General features: G+C 42.7%; 2 protein-coding genes across 2 annotated transcripts in view; both read left to right on the forward strand.

Moving 5' to 3' along the window:
• The window catches only part of LOC111970409 (protein bicaudal D homolog 2-like), a 41,461-nt gene extending 28,380 nt beyond the window's left edge, over window positions 1–13,081 (forward strand). The window contains exons 3-9 of the mRNA XM_023997118.2: window positions 1,214–1,366; window positions 1,686–2,144; window positions 2,817–3,851; window positions 4,115–4,266; window positions 5,821–6,070; window positions 12,649–12,788; window positions 12,991–13,081. Coding sequence (XP_023852886.1) covers window positions 1,214–1,366; window positions 1,686–2,144; window positions 2,817–3,851; window positions 4,115–4,266; window positions 5,821–6,070; window positions 12,649–12,720 — 2,121 coding nt within the window. The 3' untranslated portion in view covers window positions 12,721–12,788; window positions 12,991–13,081. The remainder of the gene's footprint in view (window positions 1–1,213; window positions 1,367–1,685; window positions 2,145–2,816; window positions 3,852–4,114; window positions 4,267–5,820; window positions 6,071–12,648; window positions 12,789–12,990) is intronic.
• LOC111970727 (caspase recruitment domain-containing protein 19-like) lies at window positions 12,979–14,263 on the forward strand. Its single transcript, XM_023997497.1, has 4 exons — window positions 12,979–13,147; window positions 13,443–13,508; window positions 13,637–13,702; window positions 14,154–14,263. Exons 1-4 carry the CDS (start codon window positions 12,979–12,981, stop codon window positions 14,261–14,263), a joined length of 411 nt encoding a protein of 136 aa, XP_023853265.1.
• The last annotated feature ends 445 nt before the right edge of the window (window positions 14,264–14,708 follow it).

Raw genomic sequence — 14,708 nt, forward strand, 5'->3', positions numbered from 1 at the left:
GCGAGTCAGAGCTAATGGGATAGTGGGACAGAGAGAGCGAGTCAGAGCTAATGGGATGTGGGACAGAGAGAGAGCGAGTCAGAGCTTAATGGGGATAGTGGGACAAGAAGAGCGAGTCAGAGCTAATGGGATAGTGGGACAGAGAGAGAGCGAGTCAGAGCTAGTGAGGATATGGACAGTAAGCGGTCAGAGCTAATGGGATAGGTGGGAACAGAGCGAGTCAGGAGCTAATGGGATAGTGGACAGAGAGAGAGCGAGTCAGAGCTAATGGGAAGAGTGGGACAAGAGAGAGCGAGTCAGAGCTATAGGGATAGTGGGACAAGAGGCGAGTCAGAGCTAATGGGATAGTGGGAGCAGAGCGAGTCAGAGCTAATCGGGATAGTGGACAGGAGAGGCGAGTCAGAGCTAATGGGATAGTGGGACAGAGAGACGATCAGAGCTAATGGGATAGTGGGACAGAGAGAGAGCGAGGTCAGAGCTAAGGGAATAGTGAGGATAGAAGCGAGTCAGAGCTAATGGATAGTGGGACAGAGAGAGACGGCGAGTCAGAGCTAATGGGATATTGGGACAGAGCGAGTCAGAGCTAATGGGATAGTGGGACAGAGCGAGTCAGAGCTAATGGGATAGTGGGACAGAGAGAGAGCGAGTCAGAGCTAATGGGATAGTGGGACAGAGAGAGAGCGAGTCAGAGCTAACGGGATAGTAGAACAGAGAGAGAACGAGTCAGAGCTAAGTGGGACTGGGAGAGGTTTAAACTGGTATAGAGTCTGTAAGGGTGGTTGATTGGTCAGCTGGCACCAGTCACACTGATGATGTAATAGTCGTCAGTGAGAGACACACTATTAGGTTCTCTCACTCTATGGCCTGGTTTGGTAACTGGATTTTGTTCCCCCCTGGTTAAAGTTGCCAAGCTGCCAAGATCTCATCCCAACACAGTTCCACTGACATACAGCCACATAAGATGCTGCTTTGACATTACAGTACAACCATTGGGTGCATTCTGGATCAAATCCACACGTCCTTGTATTGCACTCTCTGACATGACGTTTTCCTCTTTCACTTCTTCTCTCGCCCTTTTCTTCCCCTCGTCTGTTGAAAGTGCCATATCCATTCAAGACAAACTTGCTTATGAACAAACTTTCTTGATGATATGCACACTTCCTTAAAGTAGAAGCCTACTTTCTGATTTTTTTCCCTCTGGTTTGCTGTGTAGAGTTCTGAGCTGGTGGAGCTGCAGCGCAGCCAACTGCGTGATGACATCAGAGAGTATAAGGTGCGAGAGGCACGCCTGCTGCAGGACTATAGTGAGCTGGAGGACGAGAACATCTCCCTGCAGAAACAGGTGTCCCTGCTCCGACAGAGCCAGGTGAGAGGAAGGGCAAGGGACCAGGACTGGGGCAGGACAGGGGGAGGGAGGAGGGTCCACTGAGGCAGGAGAAGAAATGGGCACTGTTGGGTATGGAGATGAGGGCAGGATGAGGGCTATTATGGATAATGGGTAGAGGTAAAGGTTGTAGAGTGGCCAATACACTTTGGGTGGTAAAGTGACAGGACCAACGAATTAGGCCGTTGATACAAGAACCAACTGGAGGGGATGAGACAAAACAATGCTTTTGTAATGAGGAGTGGAAGGGATTCTCCGTATTTACTTAGTGATTCCTCTGATGTGCTGTGGACTCTCTTAGGTGGAGTTTGAGGGTCTGAAGCATGAGATCTGTCGTCTGGAGGAGGACTCCCAGTGCCTCCACAGCCAGTTGGAGGAGGCCATGCGCCTGCGGGAGATCGCCGAGCGCCAGCTGACCGAGGCTCTGGAGACCATTAAGACTGAGCGCGAGCAGAAGGCCGCCCTGCGTAAAGAACTGTCCCACTACATGACAATTGGGGACAACCTGTTACCATACCACCACAGCCCCCTGAACATCTCCCTGGACGGCCTCAAGTTCAGCGAGGATCCCACTGCTGCCACCAACGAAACCAACAATGATGACTCGTTCCATGGCTATGAGAACAGCCTGGCTAAGATGGCTGCCGACTGCAACGAGGATAACAGAGCCAAGCTCCGGCCCGCCCCCAGCCTAGTGGATGACCTGCTGAGTGAACTCAACATCTCAGAGATCCAGAAACTCAAGCAGCAGCTCATGCAGGTATGGAGAACTCTGTTTACAGATGACACAATTCAGATGACCACATAGTAGCAGCAGGCAAGGACTTTAAAAATGGTTAGCCTGTTTGCTTTATTCACAGTCAACTGTCAAGGTGTCAACTTCCCTGGTAAAGAAATAAAGTAATTCTTAGCGTTATCAAGCTTATCAAGCTTTGTGTGTGTTGCCTGGATAATAGATAGGCTTACATCCCTCCAGCTGTAAACAGTCCTTTGCCTTATGGTTGGAAAGTCCATTAAGCTTTGTGGAACACAATGGTCATCCATTTAGGGACATTGATTACTTATACTGACCTGAGCGGCAGAGTCAAAAACACATCAATGGAACCCTATGTGGGACTTGATGGGCTACATGGACTGATTAGGATACTTCTCTTATCCTGGTGAATAAATAATGTGTGAAATTCTTGAGTGACAGTGTCTCACACTACAGTGTGAAAAACTAAATTCGTATGGCGTTTTGGGTTACACTTCATTCTAGAGCCAGCTATTTACCTGGTATTTACATAGAAATTGTATAGTAAAATGATAAATACACAGTAATTGCCTAATCATTTCTCAATCAATACTAATAAACTCCAAGCTGAAATAGGACTGTGTTGCAGACATTTCTCAGTGCTGTTGTGTGACTGTGTCCAATGTCTGTGTTGTCCAGGTTGAGCGGGAGAAGGTAGCGCTACTTTCCTCTCTGCAGGAGGCCCAGAAGCAGCTAGAGGTGGCCCACGGGACTCTGTCTGAGCAGCAGGAGATAGTAGGACGTCTCACCGAGAACCTCAGCGCCATGAGGAAACTCCAGGCCAGCAAGGAGCGCCATTCGGCCCTGGACAGCGAGAAGGAGCGTGACAGCCGTGACGATGGTGACGGGGACTACTACGAGCTGGACATCAACGGGCCTGAGATCCTGCAGTGTAAGTACACTGTGGCTGTGTCCGAGGCCGGGGAGCTCAGACAGGAGCTTAAGACTCTTAAAGCAGAGTACCAGTCATGCCGGAGCCAGTACGAGGAGGAGCGAGCCCGCCTGGAGAGCGACGTGGCAGGGCTGAGCGAGAAGCTAGCTTCCCTGGAGAAGAGCAGCCGGGTGGAGCACGAGGAGATGGAGCGCCTGGAGAAGGACCTGCGGCGGGTGAGCGAGGCGGCGGGCGAGTCGCAGGGCAGTCTGAACGTGGCGCAGGACGAACTGGTGGTGTTCAGTGAGGAGCTGGCCAACCTCTACAACCACGTGTGCATGTGCAACAACGAGACGCCCAACCGGGTCATGCTCGACTACTACAAGGAGGGCAAGGCCAGCGTAGGTGGCGGGGGCGGCCGGGAGGGGAAAGGACGACGTCTGTCCCACGTTCTGCTCTCCAACGGGCTGGTCCCTGAAACTGACCCCAGTAAACCTGAAGCCAGTGACCCAGCCGCCTCAGCCCCAGTCTCAGCCCCAGTTTCAGCCCCAGAATCCCGCCCAGAGCCTATGAACATCTATAACCTGGTGGCCATCATCAGGGACCAGATCCGTCACCTGCAGCAGGCGGTGGACCGCACCACAGAGCTGTCCCGCCAGAGGATGGCCACCATGGAGCTGAGCACCTTGGCTGATAAAGACAGCGAGGCCTGCATGGGGGAGATCCTCAAACTCAAGTCCCTCCTCAGCACCAAGAGGGAGCAGATCGCCACCCTGAGGACCGTGCTCAAAGCCAACAAACATGTGAGCAGGAGTTTGTGAGTGTGTGCATGCTTGAGTGTGTGTTGGTGTGTGCATGAGCAGTTGATACTGTTTAAAAGTGAAAGTGATACTGTATGAAATTCACAGTAGTTGAGAGTATTTACTTTTTGTGTAGTAGTTCAGACAGAGTTAAAATTAGCAAAAGGTCAAGATAACCCAGTGACCTGTGACCCCAGCCCCCCATTATAATAAACTTGACAATAATGTATTTATTCTATTCTACTCTGTTCTATTCTACTCTGTAGACGGCTGAGGTGGCGCTGGCCAACTTGAAGAGTAAATACGACAACGAGAAGACCATGGTGAGGGATACCATGTTGAAGCTCCGCAACGAACTGAAGGCTCTGAAAGAAGACGCTGCCACCTTCTCCTCACTACGGGCCATGTTCGCAACAAGGCAAGGCTTAGTCGATACACGCTAAGAACAGTTATCAGTAGGCCTACTCAGTCTACTCTTAATACACCAAGAAATAAGGCACCTTTGGCACCTTAATCTATACACTCTTAGAAAAAAAGGTGCCATCTAGAACCTAAAAGGGTTATTCGGCTGTCCCCATAAAATAATCCTTTAAATAACCCTTTTTGGTTCTAGGTAGAACTTTTTTGAGTTCTGTGTAGAACCCTTTACACAGAGGGTTCTGCATGGAACCCAAAATAGTTCTCCTATGGGGACAGCCGAATAACCCTTTTTGAACCCATTTTTCTAAGAGAATCCATTTTTCTAATTGTTCATGTTGTCCACACCCATCATATCCAAACAAGGGGTAGGTCTACAAAGGTTTATTGGAATTCAGTACAAATAAATAGTTGAAATATGAATTGTTCATGTTATACTAAGGTTAAAATCATTTAAAACACTAATTAAACCCTATATTAMATTTTTATTCATCTATTATAGTGGGCTTTTTTCCCCATATTATCCATCTCCTCCCTCTTGAACTATTTAGAAAATCTAAGGGAATAAGAACAGAACAGATTGGTCCCTTTTAGCTAGACGTGAGAGATCAGTGAGCTTTGAGGTTGTTGAGGAGCTGTTTTTCTGCCAGAGTCTGCATATGTGTGTGTAGGAGAAACAGGGCATTGTGGGAGCTGTCTGATGTAATACTGAAGTGACTCAGAGTCCGCTGGCAGGATCCTCCTGACAGCATCTGGAAAATGCGGCTCTGTGAGTCTAAATAGTGAGTCTAAATAGAGAAAACATGCACCGACTGGCAGCAGCAGTAAAAGAAGATTTGTGCCACCTGGTGGAGAAAGTTATACATTGATCTTTTGTGTTATTGAGTACATTTACATGCACACTAATAATCCGATATTTAACTGATTATGGCAGTAGGCAGATTATGCAATAGTCATGTAAACACCTTACTCTGCTTATCTTAATCGTCGTACGGTCAAAATAAAAGTAAGCATACGCCGATTAAAATACCTGGTTTTCTGATCTTTTGAATTATTAGGACATGTGAAGATGCGCATGTGCTAGCACCAGCCAAGCAAGCCTCCCTCTTTAGCGCGAGTAAAGTGTATTTGAAACAACTGAATGTATGCATCTTAGAAGTAGTTTCCAAACTCAGAATCAAATATGCTTCCCGAAAATAGTGTTCGCTGTGGTAGAACGTTTACTTTTATTGCCGATTTTCTGCGTTTATCAGAGTGCCATCAGCTAGCCTGATTTCAGATGTGTSCATGTAAACAGAATTATTAGGAAAATCGTTTTTTCTTGCAAAGCATGTAAACGGTTTACTCTAACTATTATATTAATCTGACTATCCAAAATAATCACATTATTGTGTGCATGTAACCGCACTCAATGTTGGACTCATGCTACTCTCTCTCTTATCTCTTGCTTTCTCTCTCTCTCCCCCCCTCTCTCCATCTGCCCCTTCTTTCTCTCTTCCCCCCTTCTTTCTCTCTCACTCCCTCTGTCCACCCTCCCTCTCTCTCCATCTCTCAGGTGTGATGAGTACGTAACTCAGCTGGATGAGATGCAGAGACAGCTGGTTGCAGCGGAGGATGAGAAGAAGACCCTGAACTCCCTGCTCCGCATGGCCATCCAGCAGAAGCTGGCCCTGACCCAGCGTCTGGAGGACCTGGAGTTTGATCATGAACAGGCGCGCCGTGGCGGGGTTACAGGAGCAGCGACGAGCAGTCGGGGCAAGACCTCCTCGTTGGCGCGGGGCAAAAGGGCCTCGGCCAATCATCATGTAAGTCAGAGATGCTCCTGCAGAGGCCCTGTGTCCTGGGAGGCCCTGTGGTCCTCTGCAGAGAGGAGTACAATATCTACTGTGACCTTTGAACTCTATAACCTCCATCATAACCTCTACCCTCTCATCACGCTTTGCACTGCTGATCTTCACCGGCATGGTTCTGTCAAGGCTGTTGCTGTAACCGTGACAATGGTGGCTAACGGTGTAGCATGTATGCGTTATTACATGAATTTAGAGCAGGAGTGTACATGACATAATCTGTATGACTATGTTATGTCATGATTATGACAGTGTTATGTAGCTCTTATGACGAGAGGGCTTGAGTAAAGTGTAAGAGAGTATAACCGTCAGTCAGACAGGCGGCAGTGTCGGCTGCAGACAAAGACAGACAGGCAGACAGACTTAAGGCCCTTTCACTGCCAGAGGCTTCTACCCTGCTGCTTCTGTCTGGTCCAAAACCACTCAGGGATAACTAAAGAAGTGCAATTACATGTACTGTAGCTACTAAATAACAATGGACTGTGAGTTTAGGCACTTTAGTGTTTTGCTTTGATATCATAAAGTGATAATGTGTGATGTGGTTTGTTTTCGTGGCACTTTATGTAATGGAGATTGTCAAACAAGGTTTGTTCTGAAGAGAAATACCAGAGCATTGATACATTAGGCTTAGTTAAAGTTAGGAATAAGCATTTAAACATGGGTCCGGTTTTGTATAAATTAAACCAAGAAATGGATATCAGCGTAGGTTGGTTGTGAAATGTTTATTGAGGGTTTTCAGGACGACGTTACTGAGGACTAGAAACTCTATATACTCTACTGAGGACTATATACTCTACTCTACTGAGGACTATATACTCTAATGAGGACTATATACTCTACTGAGGACTATATACTCTACTCTAATGAGGATATATAACTCTACCTGAGGACTATATACTCTACTCTATGAGGACTATATACTCTAATGAGGCTATACTCTATCTTACTGAGGATATATCTCTACTCTAATGAGAATATGCTCTACTCTACTGAGACTATATACTCTAATGAGACTATATACTCTATCTAATGAGGACTATACTTCTACTAAGCATATATACTCTACTCTAACTGAGGACTATATACTCTAATCTATAATGAGGACTGATACTTATCTAGATATAATCTCTATGGGCTGTAACTCTACTGAGAACTTATATATCTAATCTAATGAGACTATACTCTCTAAGGCTATATACTCTACTCTACTGAGAACTCTATACTCTACTGAGGACTCTATACTCTATGAGGACTATATAATATATTACTCCAAGTATCTATAAATATACCTCTGCTGTTCTCTCTTATAATCCTACACCCTATTGTCAACCCATCATCTCATCATCTTCTCTAACCTGTCTTCAGAAAACTCATCTCCTAAATCATTATCAATCCTCTACTAATGCATGTGAATACCATACTGTGAGTCTCTACTTCTGCAGCCAGCAGGCCTGCCACTGTCATGACTAACCATCCTCTTGACCCCATTGACTCCCCTGCCACTAACAATGGTAACGGTTTAATCAAACAAGATTTATCAAATGAAGACTGGCCAGATGATTATCTAACCCTCAGATTTTAATGTAATTTTTCTTATTCTCTATTTTACAGTAATTTATCAAGCCGTGTCCTTCAAAGGTTGACCAGTCACTTGCGATGATTACTTCAGTGTCCCCTCCTGGCCTGAGAAATGTCAGAGACAGTACTGCTGTAGTGTGAGGACTTTGTTTTGTGACACACACAGACACACACACACACACCACAAGCACACACAACACAACACACACACACACACACACACACACAACACAACACACACACCAACACAGCACACAGACAACACACATACACAACATCAATGTACATCAGGACACAAACATGCACCACACCACACTCTTGCTTTACAGACTGCGTGAAACACCAGGGGTTTTGGTATCTTGGTGTGGCTGCAGGAAACAAAAGACTCATGGGTATGATGACCATAGAGATATTAGGTCTATTTTCAATGGGTATGCCATAGACTATCTAGGTCTTTTTCTGTGGGCATGAACCATAGAGATATCTAGGTCTATTTCTGTGGGTATAACCATAGAGATATCTAGGTCTATTTTGTGGGTACTGACATAGATCTATTAGGTCTATTTCTGTGGGATGAATAGAGATATCTAGGTCTATTTCTGTGGGTATAACCTAAGAGATATCTAGGTTATTTTGTGGGTATGACCATAGAATGCTATTCTAGGTTATTTCTGTGGGCTATGAATTAAGAGATATTAGGTCTATATTTCTGTGGGTATATACCATAGAGATATTAGGTCTATTTCTGTGGGTATAACCATAGAGATATCTAGGTCTATTTCTGTGGGTATGACCATAGAGATATCTAGGTCTATTTCTGTGGGTATGACCATAAAGATGTCTAGGTCTATTTCTGTGTGCATGACCATAGAGATATCTAGGTCTATTTCTGTGGGTATGACCATAGAGATGTCTAGGTCTATTTCTGTGGGTATGACCAACAGTATGACCCCCATTGTGATTCAGTCACTCATCCCACATTGTCCACCACTATACTGGTATTACTCTGTCTATGTTTCCCCTGATTACTGCACACTTTTCATGTCTTTTTATTTCTCTTTTTTTGCTTGTAATTCACACCTCAGTGAATGTGTGAGGTATTCATAAGCTTTTAAGAATTGTTACATGTTTGGTCATTGGAGCATTAATTAGTCATTTAAATATTTTAGCCTTTGTCATTATATAACTGGCAGATTGATAACAACATTTCCATGGAGAGCAAACCAGCAAAGTCTTCGGAACTAACTTGCTCCAGTTTTCTCTGGGGTCAATATTCAATGGGACTCACAAGCTAACAGACATTCTCTGCAAGCACATAGATGAACATCTTAAATTGGAAATAGTATTTTATCTCTTTTTTTCAAATCTTGTCACATATTGATAATGTACTTAAAAAAAGTTAACCAGAGAGAACAGGATGTTCCAGCAGGACATTCAACCAGTGTGTGCCCAGTGGGTACTTTCTGGCCTTAGTTTAGACCAGTAGTTTGTTCTGTCCACAAAAGAGAAGCTGGTTTTAATTTTGACTAGTAGTTTGTTCTGTCCACAAAAGAGAAGCTACATTTAGATTTGAATGTTTTCTATGTCTTTGAAAATTGTGGCGAGAGGTTATGATCCCAGTCAATAACAGATTGAGGAAAATAATAGGAACTGTGGTGAATTGTGTGAAGTGATTCTGCGATCCTGCAAGCATGCAGAGTTGCAAATTTAGGGGCTATTATTATGATTATTAGGTAAACCTTATTTTAAAAGTAATGATACCACAGCTGTTAACTTTGGTTGCCTAGTTAATAGTGGTTCAGAGCGTTTTCGATGATGGCTGAGGGAGAGATTACTAATGCAAATACTTATTTATACTCTACCTTTGTATGGCAAAGTTCAGGCGACTATGGTGGAGACTTTTTGTATTTTGTGTCTGTTTTAATGCAATTTTATGAACCCTTTTTACATCCTCTAAAAGCGTTGTTGTGATTTCAACAAACAGACTAAGTTAAGTCATGAACACATCTGCAGTGCCATTTAATTTATTGTTGACGCAATAAAAGTTACATTTGGGATTCTCTTTTTTTACAAGTGCAATTTGAACGCAATATCGATATAGAAACATAGTATAAACATTCTCTGTCTGTTTGTCTGCTGATGCTATTGTTACATTTTACTACTACTTCTTACTCACAATCTTGATCCTAATTGAGTTGTATATCTTTGTACTAAATAACTTCACTTGTTTGTATTTATTTTAAACAATGTCATGTATGTTGGCATTGTCGATAATGTGGATTATGATTATTGCCATGTTGATACCATACCGATGCCTTTTTTCATGTCATCTTCAAGAGACTTTGGGTGAAGATGGTAGGTGAGATGTGTGCTCAATAGAAGTCAATAGCCTACTTGTATGATGATGATGTTGCACTGGCGAGGTGCATGCTTCATAGTTACCTTTATTCTGCCTAAAGGTATGCCAAATAAACTTAACTTTAGTCTTAATGTGGTGTTGGGATTATATTTTATATAGTKTGAGCTCCAAAAGTATTAGGACAGTGACAAATGTTGTGTTGTTTTGGCTCTGTACTCCAGCACTTTGGATGTTAAAGGATACAATGAGGTTATCCTATGAGGTTAACGTGCAGACTGTCATCTTTAATGTGAGGGTATTTTCAACCATATCGAGAGAACCGTTTAGAAATTAGAGCACTTTTTGTACATAGTCCCTTCATTTTAGGGTACCAATTCACTTATGTATGTGTATAATAGTAAAAAGTTAAGTATTTGGTCCCATATTCATAGCACAGATAATCCTGAATGAATTGTGAATAATGATGAGTGAGAAAGTTACAGACACATAAATATCAAACCCCCAAGACATGCTAACCTCTCACCATTACAATAGTGTGAGGTTAGAATTTTGAGGGGGTATGATATTTATGCCTTTGTAACTTTCTCATTCATCATTATTCACTATTTATTCAGGATTATCTGTAATTATGGAATCATCCATATTCATGTAGAAGTGTTTAGAAACATATTATATTCTTATTTACAATAAAAGTGACTCCAAAATGACAATAGATTATTTACCATTCATTTCTGCACGCAATTATCTGAAACACAACCAAAACAAACAGCAAATGCATCCAACAGAGTCACAAGCTTTGTGTAATCATTGTGTGTTATGAATATGGGACCAAATACTTAACTTTTTACTAATTTTATACACACAAATGCGAATTTGTCCTAATAGTTTTGGTCCCTTAAAAGTATGGGTGAAAATGACCTAAAATTAAAGCACTTTAACCTCATAGTCATTGTATATTTTCAATCCAAAGTGTTGGAGTACAGAGCCAAAACAACAACAACAAATGTGTGTGTATTTATTGATCTATTCTACAGTATATTCACTATCTAATCATATTTATGCTTCAGTCATTCAATGTGTCCCTCTAAAATGACCTGTGTATTAATTTAGGATGTTTTCCAACATGCATTAGTCAATACAAATATAGCCATAATAGCTTAATCCTAAAATGCGTGTGAAATTGGGCCTTACTGTAAATCAAACGAGATCAAATCATAACACATTTTCACAGCATTTACAACTTTTTTTACATATCCCGCATTATGGATGTTAAATCTCACTGAAATAACCGAAAGTTAGGCTACTTTATATTCAATGTATACCTGTGATACATTTAGTCATGGCTACGTGGTATTGGGCATTTCCGGGGAAAGTTATAGCCACTCCCTACAGTTGTGTTGGGTTGATGGGTTGTCACTAGTTACCCCAGCCACAAAGTTGGCTATGAAGGTCATCGTAAAATGTATGGGGAAAACATTCGCCCTAATTTAAGGTCAGGGTTGGATATAATGTTAGCAGTGTGGTTAAGGTTAGGTTTAAAATCAGATTTTAAGAAGATAATTTGTAGAAATACGCGGGTTTAGCCATAATTATGACTTTATGGTTGTGGTAACTAGTGAACACCGGGTTGATGATCTCGAGGGAGGGTCCTATCAAAGAACAGAAGGGACTCCACAATGGGAGGTTTGGCGGAGACTTCTTATAATATAGTACTAGTGTATTTTCTGTTTTTATGCCATGGACATGTTTTATTTTTTATAGTTTACACTTACCCACATGATATTGTGCTTGAACGTAACGTAGCCAGTCTGGGCGGGAGAGCATGGTTGTCAACAAGTGGACAGCTTCTTCCTTGTCTTTTCGAGAGTTTTGAATGGCAATGACATGGCACTTCCAACTTCTAATGTAATGTTTGCTATCGTGCTAACACTTGGTAGCCTAACCCTTTGCAAAGTGTAGTGTTCCCGGCAGATACGTCTATTTCTAGCAACATTGTTTCTTGTGTAGGCTACACCTCGCGCCTGCCTTTGACATAATGTAACATGATATCTATCACAAGTTGCTGTACCCTACCCGTTTACACATTGTAACACATATAAGCAAATGACACTGACAGCTAGAGACGTTTTGGCGAGATACTGTACATTACTAGCATTAGGCACACACAGACTGAGCTGAATTCAACACATTTTCTGAAGAGGCAAGTATAGGCTACCGTAGAAAATCATGTGCCAGAGAGCAGCCAGCGAGGCATAAGGCATTTAACTTACATTTCACCCTCAAATCACTACGTGTACTTGGCTATTTTAGGACAAGCCATGTCGACCTGGCATAGCCTACCTGTTCTGTCAAAACGTTCCAATTCTTAAAAATGGAACTAGATTTAGTTCTGCTGTAAATGCCTTTTCAAATTTTGACTCTAGTAGCATATTTTGAGATTTCACTGTCCTAGTTTGTTTATACTGTATATCCCATATCCTCATTATTAGGGAGTCAATCATTCCATATCCTGGCCCAAATATGAACTGTGTGATCCTCATGTTTTCCCATTTTATTATTATAATTTTCATGTTGTGATTCATTTCAATGTGACTGTCAGACAGCTTCCATGACCAGCTGCTGGAGGACAGTCGGTTCCTTAGGGCAGACTGTCGCCTGGACACAGAACTAGTGGATAAACTCATCCTGCAGCTCAACAGGATCTATCCACAGATCCTCACAGACAAGGAGGCCACCAAAGTGAGTCTTGCTACCCAGTAAAATAATTTTGACCCAGGGTAGTGGTAACTTCCACTGGTAGTAAGAGTCCGAGAATGACTACTTGTTTCATTGTCAGACCAGCGCCAGACAGACTGTAACACAATGTTCAAATTGAGTAATAGGCTAGCGTTCACAGGAAATGTGTTTCTGAATTCCTGGAATGCTGAATATGATGATCCAGTTTAGGGACCTTGATGTGCCCACCTGCATCCGACTGGCCGAGCTCCTGGCTCACCTGCAGGGGAAAGGTGAAGAGGCCTGCCGGGAGTTCTACCGGGCGCTTCACCTGCATGTGGAAGAGGTGTACTTCAGCCTACCCACGCGTCTCCGCCTCAGAGGTTAGTCTCTCCGACTGTCAGTCAGTCACTGGAGATCTGACATTTGCTCTCATTATTATTCACACCAAAATACATTTTTTTACTCCAGTTTATTTTAGTAAATACTTTCTTAACACTTATTTTTCTTAACTGTGCATTGTTGGTTAAGGGCTTGTAAGTAAGCATTTCACTGTAAGGTCTACACGTGTTGTACGTGTTGCACGTGTTGTATTCGGCACATGTGACAAATAAAATGTGATTTGATTGAGTGAGTGAGGATGACATTATCGCTGACATTTTGCAATCTCTTTCCCAGATTCTATAGACCCGTTCACGACTGCAGCCTCACCCACTCAGCAGAGAAATGTGCTAAACGACAGAGGTAAGCTATACACACAGAAAGTGCACACTCTGTCACTCACCAACACATGTACTGTAAACACACATGCCCTTTACGGTACATACCTCTCTTTCTCACATACTGTCTTCTGCTCTCTCTTCCCTCTCCAGGTCATATGTTCTTCCTGAGTTGTTTCAGTGTTGCAGTTGGGGTGGCTCTACTACATTACTATGGCGGTGAGTAAAATTAGTTTGTTTTCTTTCCCATAGAAAACAGACCAGTAGGAACACCAGAAATCATACATTTTTACAGCTCGTCTGTACTACTGTAGACTTAAAATTTAAAAAATCACGCATAACATTGCATCTTCATGTTATGACACATCAAATCAAACTTTATTTAAAGTGCAATCGGATGACACTTTACAGTTAAACAAACAAGGAAGAAGCAGTGAAAGGAATGAGAAAAATAACATAACGCAAAGGATGTCTAAAACAATAACATCACTGATTTAATGTAATTTAAAAAGCTCTAGTGTCTGCATCTCATACCTGACAGGGCAAGCTTTTTCATTGGTTTTGGGCTTTTACATCTATTCAGTTTTCATTAGGTTGAAGTTGTCAATGCTATCATGATTATTTGTTGAGGAATAAAACAAAGTTGAACCGTCCATGTGTTGTCCTGCAGAGGCCAAAGTAACAAGGGGCAGCAGGGCTCTTGGCATGGCTGCTCTTGGATTGGGTCGACGAGCCCGAGAGGTTCTCATATGGTACACTGAAGAACCCATCAGGAAGTAGTGGGTGTGTCTCCAACACCACCAGCACATCAGAACACACACTCCAAAGGTGCTTCCGGACATCCACACTACACTACACCCTTTTCACACTACCGTGCCAGCCTGAACCAAACTGTGCTAGTTACAGCAACTACGGTTAGTACAGCTTGGTTGGGCTCTATTCGATTCGTCTCAGTAGTATGAAAAGCCCTTAAGTCATTGTTTTTTTACAACTCTGTAAATACTATATATATATCTATCATTTGGGTTCAGGGATCTTACTTTCTCTGACAATTTTTCATACAGCTGTTTTTGTATGGACTTTCATTGTCCTAATAATGGTTAGTTATAGACATGCCTCTTCTCTGGTGAAAGCGACAATTATTACACTAAACTTAAGCCTCTGTTACTGAATAGCATCAGCTATCCTGTCTGCATTCAGCTTCATTTGTGTGGCGTGAACACAG

The sequence above is a fragment of the Salvelinus sp. IW2-2015 genome, linkage group LG11 (assembly GCF_002910315.2).
Source record: "Salvelinus sp. IW2-2015 linkage group LG11, ASM291031v2, whole genome shotgun sequence".
In the NCBI taxonomy this organism is placed as follows: domain Eukaryota; kingdom Metazoa; phylum Chordata; class Actinopteri; order Salmoniformes; family Salmonidae; genus Salvelinus; species Salvelinus sp. IW2-2015.

What these genes read in the sequence shown, in the direction of transcription:
- LOC111970727 (XM_023997497.1), top strand. Translation starts at nt 12,979, where the DNA reads ATGATGATCCAGTTTAGGGACCTTGATGTGCCCACCTGCATCCGACTG. An exon ending in AAATGTGCTAAACGACAGAG is followed by an intron (nt 13,509 to 13,636) that starts GTAAGCTATACA and finishes TTCCCTCTCCAG; the next exon opens with GTCATATGTTCTTCCTGAGT. An exon ending in TCTACTACATTACTATGGCG is followed by an intron (nt 13,703 to 14,153) that starts GTGAGTAAAATT and finishes GTTGTCCTGCAG; the next exon opens with AGGCCAAAGTAACAAGGGGC.